Source organism: Topomyia yanbarensis, chromosome 3 (genome assembly GCF_030247195.1).
Source record: "Topomyia yanbarensis strain Yona2022 chromosome 3, ASM3024719v1, whole genome shotgun sequence".
In the NCBI taxonomy this organism is placed as follows: domain Eukaryota; kingdom Metazoa; phylum Arthropoda; class Insecta; order Diptera; family Culicidae; genus Topomyia; species Topomyia yanbarensis.
Genome location: NC_080672.1, coordinates 275,232,104 through 275,243,104, shown reverse-complemented (window position 1 = coordinate 275,243,104; position 11,001 = coordinate 275,232,104). Strand labels below are relative to the sequence as shown.

The 11,001-nt window shown below is 36.0% G+C and overlaps 1 protein-coding gene across 1 annotated transcript; it reads right to left on the bottom strand.

Annotated features, from left to right (window-relative positions):
* Positions 1 to 10,140: 10,140 nt before the first annotated feature.
* On the bottom strand, positions 10,141 to 10,453 carry LOC131691710 (shematrin-like protein 2). Its single transcript, XM_058978318.1, has one exon. The coding sequence runs from the start codon at positions 10,437 to 10,439 to the stop codon at positions 10,173 to 10,175; it is 267 nt and encodes an 88-aa protein (XP_058834301.1). The 5' UTR covers positions 10,440 to 10,453; the 3' UTR covers positions 10,141 to 10,172.
* Between the last annotated feature and the right edge of the window lie 548 nt (positions 10,454 to 11,001).

The window sequence follows — 11,001 nt, the reverse complement described above, 5'->3', positions numbered from 1 at the left end:
GCTGCACCGATTTGCACAAAGTTAGTCTCAAATGAAAGGTACAACCTTCCCAACGGCTGCAATTGAATTTTTTATTGATTGGACTTTCGGTTCCGGAGTTACGAGTTGAAAAATGCAATCACACATCAAATTTCCATATAAACTGAAATGAAAAAATTTCAAAATCAAATTTGTATTTTTGATGCCAAATGACTTTATAATGCATGAAACATTGCGATTTGATGTAAACTCGAGAAAAATAATGCTTGACAAAAATTGATTTTTTTGGACTTTGGTACATTTTTGCCTTTCTCATATAGAAACGTTATGCAATCACTCTAAAAATCGTCAATCATACCGGCCCGGAGGGAGTATGCAGTGAGGGGTTGCTACTTTAAAACTAAAACTAGTTTAAAATTTCTTAACAAGTTGAAAATTTTCGGCAGGACCTGGACCTCCCGGATCTTTCTCTATGATCCGCCGCTGGTTTCAAGCGATATTTCAGTATCACATAGTATCTCAAGATCGTGGCTGTCGATCCATTGTATGTATGTGCAAATCGTACTGAACATGTAATATTCATTTCCACCATTGTATTGAACATAACCAGCCATGGAATCGTAGTCTGGACAAATGAGACAAGCACAATTGCACCACTAGGTGGATTAAAACAGGTTTTTATTTTGGGAATGCGTCGAGTTGAGACGAAAACGTAATATGATTAATAACGAGGATAACACTTTCCGAATGTAGAGAGAAATTTATGAAAAATGACGATTTCCATTCGACTCTAGCAGGTTCTGATCGATTTTGATGAGCATTTGATTTTTGTTGTATGGCCAATTATATGTATAGGTCAAATGTTTAAAAACAGTAATTTAAGGTCAAGATAGCATCATTTTCAAACCGCCAATTTCGGAGGTTTAGTATCTTCAATGAGTTTTACAAACGTTAAACAGCGCATCATTTGATAAAATTATTTTGACGGTATATCGTCCAAGAAGTATTTATGGTGAATTTTCTTAGGTTAATATTCATGACTACAATAAAGTCTCAACAAATTCGCTAAAGACACGAACTCTGTTACTATTTTCTGAAAAATTAATTCTGCATAATTTTAAAACGTAAAAAAAAACGGTTTCGTAATTATGCCGTTTGGACAGTATGATCGATTTTCACCAAACCCCCACCAAACCGAATTTCTGGCTACGCCACTGACTTCAAGTAAGTAGAAACAAAGTCGTTCTGCACTCGTTCACAAGAAACTTCTTCGAATGCTGAATATCTATTATAATACATTGAAACTCCGATTTTATCAGCCAAATATGAACATATGTTTGACGGGCTCTAGTAGACGAACAAGACTGAATTCGAGTAAATCCTTTCTTGAGCATGTTTTCCTTATCATGGAGATGGAAATATGCAAAAATGAAAAGTTCATCATAATCAGAAATAGTTATCAGACTACATCAAGGGACGGGAAGAATATTTTAACAGCTTCAGTTTATTATAAAGAAAAAAATGCCCGATTTAGTCAATATCCTCATTTTGTCAGCTTAAAACACACCATGAGACTGATAAAAATGGGTCTTTATTGTATGTATTATTCACTGTGTTTCACATTAATAGGTACATTTCATTTTTGGGGATTTTTTATTGCATCGAACTACAACAATTTTTAGGTAGTTTTCGAGGGGTTATTTTATAGATTTGTTCCAAAATTTGGCGAACCTATTCCAATTCGTATACCAATTAAATGGTATACTTAAGGGTTTATATGTTTCAGATAGAGAAAATACTGAAATTTTCAGCTTTTTTCCTACACAATATTACGAAAGCTTATTAAACAATTTTTTCTAATAAGTTTGTGAAAATTATAAACTATTTGAATTTTTTTAATAGTTTTATTTTTTATTTAATTTAATTTAATTTTTTATTTAATTTAATTTAATTTAAATTTTTAATAAATAGTGACCATCGCTTCACAACGTAGTCTATTTTTCATGCCTTGCGGTGAGCACGATAATTTGAAACTATGCACGCATGCACTTCAGAGATAGTGTGATATCAGGAGCTGCGATTTCATTTCAACGCTTTTTTGTGAAAAGGGCGAGATTACAAATGTACACATAAGGCTTTTTTCATACATGCGAATGATGGCATTGAAACGCAACAAATTAACTTAAAAAATTGGATTCTACGATATTGCTTTCTTAAACTACAACAAAAAATACAACGGGCGAAACTGTATTTTTGTAATTTAAAGTTTCGCCCTCCACGCTCCATGCAAACAAACAGGGCGATACTTTTTTGCTAGCAGTTTAGAGGCAAAACAGATATTTTCGTATTTTTTTAGGATTATCAAGCTGATACCAGCTGTAAATAGTAACAATGATCGCTATTGACAAAACACGGACGAAATCGGTGGTGAAGAACGGTAGTTATTGTAAAAAACGTAAGGGCGATACTTCAATGCTGATAAGTGGGACCGAAAAAGTAAACATTCGCCAAAAGGGCGATACTATCATTTTGTCAATTTCAATAGCAAAAACAAATTTTGATTTAATAATTTCAAATACTTTATGAAGTTTTGGGTTTCGATCACTGAATCATGCAATCTAGGATGTAAAAAAACGCAATAGTTCTTAAATAGGAAATAAAACCAAGTCTGGAAATATTCACTGTTGATTTCTTAATTCTCAATCGCGTTGGAAATTTGAGTAAAGTATAAACTTCAAATCGATTCAAAAAAAAATTTCGATTTTTTTGGCTCAGTACAATATATAACCCCTTTAGGAAAATTCAGGTTTCCCACCGCAATTTAGATATTTTATTAACGGAGCATTAACAATAATTCGCTGGTATGTCTATTTTATGGGCCATTTTTTGCTTTCCCACTGATTTGGTTTGAGATTTCTAGCACTGATGTTGTCCTATACTGATTTGAGCGATTCTCTGAGTCCTGCCACTATCCCATGTAGTATGTGTTATCAAAAACATCGCGAAGCATCAAGTTCTAAATGTTCTCAAACGTTATAATATCCGAAGAGAGTGATAAGAGTTATAAGAAATGTCTCATCACACTGTTAGGTGGATTAAAAACGTTTTTGCCTTTCTCATATAAAGAAAGGCTATGCAATCACTGTAAAAATCGACTTTTTAACCGAGGCCCGGAGGGCCGAGCGTCATACACCATTCGACTCAGTTCGTCGAGATCGGCAAATGTCTGTGTGTGGGTATGTATGTGTGTATGTGTGTGTGTATGTGTGTGTGTCATTTAAACTCACACAATTTTCTCAGAGATGGCTGAACTGATTTTCGCAAACTTAGTTTCATCTGAAAGGTATAACGCTCCCATAAGCTGCTATTGAATTTTTAGTTGATCCGACATCCGGTTCCGGAGTTACGGGTTGAAGAGTGCGGTCACACAGCAAATTCCCATATAAACTGGTACCACCATGATGTTCAAATGATGTAAAACATATTAAAATTGATGTAACATTACTCTAGTTTGCGGGTCTGGATCGCTAATGATCACTCAAAGCAGCTTTGACCACATTGGCCACCTATGATAGTTCAAGACGCCCCGGGGAACCCGCCAAGTTCCTAAGCTAATAGCACACCCATTCCCCAACGAATTTTCTACCGATTTTTACAAACTTCATTTCAAATGAAAGATATAGTAATGCCATTGACTGCTGCTGAATTTCATTCGGTTCTGACTCTTGCTTCCGGAGTTACAGGGGTGTTAGTAAGGATACACTGGAATTTCCCATATAAATCGGTACAATCGTAATACCTCAGAGGCTAGAAACTATTGAAATGGTCACCAAATTACTTCTAATCGCAGATCTAGATCACTGATTGCCAATCAAACATTCTTTGAATATATTGTCCACTATCGACGATTACGGAAGTCCGGAATTCCGGGCATATTCCACAATTAAAGTCGCATCGGTTCATCGGTAAAATATGCAGTTGAGTATTGCGTCGCCGCCCCTCCCCCCCGCCTTGCCCTTACACTTCCCTCCTTCATCACTCCCCTCCTCTTGGACCACCCTCACGCATTTCCTTTATCCACCCCGTATACCGAAATAAGATGAAGGATTTCTGACGCATCCTCCACTCCCACTCTACTAGCCCCCATTCCCTACACGCTCAAACCCATTCCACCAACCTTTCTAAATTATAATCAGAAGAAGATAACATTGAACTCATACTGATTAAGCTAATTAAATATTATTCTTTTGCCTTTTTCATATAGAAAGGTTATGCAATTGCTCCAAAAACCGACTTTCTAACCGAGGCCCGGAGGGTCGAGTCTCATAACATTCGACTCAGTTCGCCGAGATCGCAAAATATCTGTGTGTATGTATGTGTGTATGTATGTATGTATGTATGTATGTATGTATGTGTGTGTATGTGCGGATTTGTTAACAAAATGTACACATCGGTTTCTCGGAGATGGCTGAACCGATTTTTACAAACTAAGATTCAAATGAAAGGTATAATATTCCCATAGGTTGCTATTGAATTTCATTTTCAACCGACATCTTGTTTCGGATTACGAGTTGAAGAGTATGGTTACAAAACAAAATTTTTTGATTTGTCCACATCGGTTTCTCGGAATTTTCTGAACCGATTTTGACAAACTTGATTTTAAATGAAAGGTCCATCAGCTGCTGTTGAATTTTGTGTATCCGAGTTCTGATTCCTGAATTACAGGGTGATACGTACGATCACGCAGCAAATCCCGATTCCAACGAATTCTGCGATGAATGTAAAAAGGTGAATTTTTTTCCAAAATGTAAACACAACTGTTGAATTTGTATATTTAGGTCATCAACAGTCATTCAAGGTCTCTTTGGCCACACTGGCCACCATCGACGGATCCGGAAGCATCCAAATTCAGAATAACGGTTATATTGGTTTCTTGAAAATGGCTAGACCGATTTGATCAACTTAGTCTCAAATGAAAGGTGTTGCATCCCCGGAAAATGATATTAAATTCCATCTCCATCCGACTTCCGGCTCCGGAGTTACGGGTTGTGGAGTGCGATCACATAGAAAACTCCGATTCAAACCGATATTTCAGTTCAATATTACCGTGGCTGTTTTTTCTTTTACAAAATTTTGGAACTCGAATAATGATTTATTTTCCTGTATATAGTTGTCATGTGATGTATAATAATAAAATGTAATATATGCATTTAAAAGCTTTTAATGAATATAAACAACGCACACATTCTCGTGATTCATGATTGAGAAAGGCACGATTGCACAGCTAGGTGGATTAAAATAGGTTTTTATCGAGTACTCGAAATATCAGTATTTTCAAATGAAGCTGGATTTTTATAAAATTGCCGGTTTCGAATATGGATAAATGAAAAGATATGCTGAAGGTATGTGTTTTATTTATATGTATTGATGTCAAAAGTTTATTTTGTTTATTTATAGAAAATGTCAATAACTTTCACGATTTTGTAACAAATGGTTTCAGCACACATTTTTGCTAAATTATTGAAATACTTTTTTGTCCACGTATGTCCACTATGTTTCAAAGCAATTTGTGTTCCTGGAACGATTCTTTATTTGGAACATTATAGAATTCTTGCTCAAATTTGCCCGTTTTTGAGTAATCTTTGATTAGATAGAGACGGAGAAGGAATATAAGATTTTCAGCTAAAAATTTGGACTCGAACTTTTAATTACTGCTGCACCTCTGGTTGTCGTAGCGAATCGCACAATACTGCATTTTGATCAGGAAGAATTGTGTATTTAGTAATAAAATTTCATCGAGATTCATGAACATGTTCAAAAGTTATCAAAAGTGGAACGAAAAGACGTAAATAATTTTGGTCGCTCGTATTGAAAACCAATGAGGTCAACAGAAGTTATCACCAAAGGTTCCAAATTTCAAATATCGATTATGAATACCGTGCTTAAACGTTAGCAGGAAACACTGGCTTTAAATTTGGACGTTTGATCATGCAAAGCAAAACAAATCTAGAGGTGGAATATATGCCTAGATACTACGAGCAAAAATCAGTAGAGTAGTACAAAAGAATACTGGGATCTCCGGCCGTGATTTGGCCAAAAGCTCACTTTGGCGTACACTTCATCGTGGCGAATTTGTTTGTGAGAAGGTTGTCAATCGTAGTATGTCAGCAAGCATGAAACCACACGTGGGTGCTCAAAACTATACCAGGAAGCAGTACAAGCATGTCCTGACCAAGTATAACGCATGAATTTAAATGGAAATGGAATGAATTTCACTTGTTTTCGTAAATTTGTCATATTTACTTTTGGTTACTGAAATTTGCATGCAAACTTGTTGTCAGTTTTCACTCCATGCATTTCGTCGCAAAAACGGCTTATTTTCTATAATTTAAAAAAAATACTATTTTCGCTCTTTGAGCAATATGTGCATCGGAGAGCAACTGAATAATAATCGTAAAGAGAGTTTAAAAGTTTTGTAACAATGTTGTATAATATTTCAAAATACATAGTTAGAAATGACTAATAACATTAATTCTCATAATAGCTACATCATCTAGACACCCAAACATCTTAATGCGTGCAAATCAACAAATTCTATCATTTAACTACACACCATTTAAAAGTCGATACATTGTAAATGTTATTGGCATACACTTGGACCATTAAATCTTCATTCGCGAAAATTTTTAATTATTTAGCTAAAAATGTCGGCCATTTTGCATCCGCCATTTTGAATTTTGAAAATATGATATCAAAAACTTTACAGGTCAATCAAAACCACTTTCGACTTTTGGCCAGGTTTTTAGGGAAATCCGCCACTGTGCGGCGCACAGCAATCAACGATTGCGATAATTAAAATATCTCGTAAAATACTTTTAGTTCCATTCTGAAATTTTCACACAATCGGGAGCGTCATAACATCTGAAAACGAATGTGCGTCATAATGTCCCGAACTTTATGACACGCATTTATTTTCAAATCTTATGACGCACACCTAGTGCGTCATAATGTCCCGGACGTTATGACGCACACTCGATTTCGGATCTTATGTCGAAGTCGATATTCTGGACACTGTGACGCACTTTAGTTTCGGATATTATGACACAAAAAAACTGCGTTGTAATGTCCCAGGTCATATCGTCCCGAAAAAAAGCGCGTCATAACGTCCCAGGCATTGTGACGCACAAGGGTGCGTCATAAGGACCAAACATAAATGTACGTCTTAAAGTCCCCAATCATCGTAGTGTCACAACGTCCGAAAGTATCCTGAGTCATAATGTCCGGGATCTTATGACGCACACTGATATTGGGATGTTATGTCACACAGGTATTGCGTCATAAAGTCTGGGATAATATGACGCATTCATTGTTTTGGATATTTTGACGCACAGGTACTGCGTCATAACGTTCCAGGTCATAAGGTCCCAAAGAAGAGCACGTCATAATGCTTGGAACATTATGACGCACCAGGCTGCGTCATATTATCCGAAAACAAGAGTGTGTCAAATGGTCCCGGACTTTGTGACGCACATTTGTATCCGGATTTTATGACCCCCCCCCCAGATCCTACGATACACTCTAGTACGTCATAATGTCCCGGAAGTTTTGACGCTCACCTTTTTGAGACGTTATGACTTGGGAGGTACCTGTGCATAATAATATCCGACATTACGCGTGCGTCACAGTGTCCAACATGACCATTGCGACAAAAAATACGAAAATGACAGTGCGTCATAACATCTGGGATATTATGACGCACAACAGGTACGTCATAACATCCGAAGACAGATGTGCGTCATAAGGTCCCGGACTTTATAACGCACACTTATTTTCGGATCCTATGACGCACCCCTTGTGCGTCACAATGTCCCAGACGTTATGACGCATCTCCATTTGGGAGCTTATGACCTGGGGCGTTATGATGTAGTGCCTTTGCGTCATAATATCCGAAACTATCAGTGCGTCATATAATCCCGGACTTTATGGCGCAATACATCTGCGTCAAAATGACCCAATATCAGTGTACGTCATAAGATCCCGGACATTACGACGCTGCACCTCTTTCGGACGTTGTGGCAAAAGAATGGTTTCGGATCTTTTGACACATTATTGTTTTCGGATGTTATGACGCACCCTTGTGAGTCATAACGTCCCGGACTTTGTGACGCACACCCCTTCGGACGGTATGACACGGTGCCATAAATTACATAACCAAAACAAATATTTCAAAAAAATGCGAAAACGCAACTTTTATTATTTAATGATTTTTTCCAATCTAATAGTTATCAGGGATTGCAAAATGTTCAATGTTATTAAATTCATGGAATCAAAAAAAAAAATTTAAAGTTCCAAAACTCATAACTTGAAAAACATATCAAATTCAGCCAAAGCCTAAAATTCGTGTCAATAATTTTTAACTAAAGAATGCAAAAAATGGAGGGAACTAAAATTGTAGTTGTAAATCTAACGTGGAATGTCTCGCATTCTGTAAATTTACGGTTTTTTTGTGGTATCCAAGTGATAGAAACATTTTTTTAAATTCGCGCTGAAAACATTTTTTGTACAACATAAGTATTCACAGAAGATCATGTGAAAATTTCAGAATGGAGTTCGCTGTATTTTACGAGATATGTTGTTTCAGTTTGTTTCAAATAATTGCAAATTTCATAATTTATATAACAAAAAATATTTTTTGTGAATTTTTTATTTCATATTTTTTCCATATAAATTCCATATATAATCGATTCCGATTTATCAGTGATTGAAAAATGTTCAATTTTATAAACTTCAAAAGTTAAAAAAAAACTAATAACTTGAAACAAATATCATATTCAGCCAAAACAAAAAATACGTGTTAATTATTTTTAGCTAAATTATACAAGAAAAAAATTTGGAAAGAATCAAAATTTTGGTTGTAAATCTAACGTGGAATGACCCTTATATTCCTATATTCCCTGCAAGATTTTTTCTGGAATTTCAGGCGCTGAGACTTGCATACAAGGACACTTACATTTTTTCACATTGCCAGAGACTTTAAAATTGCTACACTGCATTCTTATATTAATGGAAAATCTCTTACTTACTCGATGGAATAATTTTTATTTTTGAATTTTATTCGTTTACAATCACGTAGTAGTCACGCTCATTTGAACTCGTGCAAATAAACGAGTTAAAGTAACTGGCAAAGCATAACATCAAACGAAACCTAAATCAACAATCTTCCAACAAAAGCTTTAAATGGCTGAATAAGTGACAAACCTGGTACTTTAATTCAGAATATGACTTTCTATTAAATCGTTTGTGATCAGCTTAGCTTTAGTGACATTAAACGAGAGAATCTCTATATTCAATTTTAATGCTAGGTATCCACAAGAAACGCAAAACGTTCCAAATCCTAGGGTGCAAGAAAACAACTTGTAATCTACAGCGAAGAACCGTTTTTATCAGCCCCCTTGGCTTGTTTAGGGTTGACAAAATGAGAACAATAACAAAACATATTTGTTTATTTCTTTTTAATAAACCGAAGGTGTAATAATGTTCGTCTTCAATCCCAAGACATAACCTTATAACCCTGGCTGGTTGACAAAATTAGGTAAAAAACTGATAAAATCGGGGGCTGATAAAACGGGTCTTCTATGTATTATGCAACCAATCTAGAAACCATAGCTTATATATAAATGGTTTATTCTGTATTACAATAACAAAACTTCCAGTATCCAACACGAAACCATCCTTAGCTAACACAAATATGAGCATCTCTCAGATCAAGAATTAATATTGATTGTTTATAAATTGATCTAGTCTATTGTTCGACTTGCTAATTTCCATTAATCAATTAGTACAAATCACAAGATATATCAGATTCAGATTCTGAACACCAATAATATGAAAATCAAAAACAAGGTCATTACAGTAGAATCTTGCGGCAATCAAAACATATTGGCATAGTAACACAAATAATATGACTTTTCCAATCATGTCCAGATTATTGTGTAAAATGTATTAAGATACATCAAGCTTAAGTCCCGAGTGATACATGCCTTAATCCAAAAGACTTATGTTGAAGACACTGGATAATTGAAATCTCCCTTTGTCGTATTGATAGAATATATTTACAAAAAATGAAGAACACATTTCGACAGGTTTGTAATTGTACATCGTGTCAATTAACAACTACTGAATAAACAAACTACTTAGTAGTATGGATAATTGTAGGAATATGGATAGCCACCATATCCCGCGTAACCACCATATCCTCCATAACCAGCATATCCACCATAACCACCATAACCACCATATCCGCCATATCCACCATATCCGCCATATCCACCATAACCACCATATCCACCGTAGCCTCCATATCCACCATAACCGCCATATCCGCCATGGTAACCACCATAGGATGGGTAAATGTTGATATATTTACGATATCCGAATCCAAAAGTTTCCGCGTTTTCCATATCGTTCGCGGAACTCTCCGCCGTCGACTGCACAGATGAGCCTTGCTGCGACCCAGACATGTCTACCGCTTGAGCTAATCTGACAGTGGAGGCTGGTGGTGATTTTTCAACAACTGGTAACGGACTAACCCGTGGTGGTGCCTGTATTGTGTTCGCCGCTATCACTGCGACTAGAGCAAAGAGACACACGATCTAGAATGAACATATAGAAGTACATTAGAAACAGATCAGATATTGAAATTGATTTGAAACTAACCGTCTTCATTTCAAAGTAAAAACGCTTTTCCAAAAATTGACACAAACTCTCCTGTCGAAAGCAGGGTATAAACTGATACCCAACGAAAAATTGGGGTTTCTTTTATTGCCTTGAGCTGAGAATATTTTGAAACCAAACAAGTGGAAATACACTAGGCTGTTTGATAAATGAATAAAATTTGCGTCAGAAGAATCCTTTATGTTCTGCGACGATGTGAAGATCTGACGTCTTTTACTGTCTAGAACGCGGGACGCGTAAAGAATTCTATAGTTAGAACAGAAGAGATGATACAATTTCGTCGTGGGT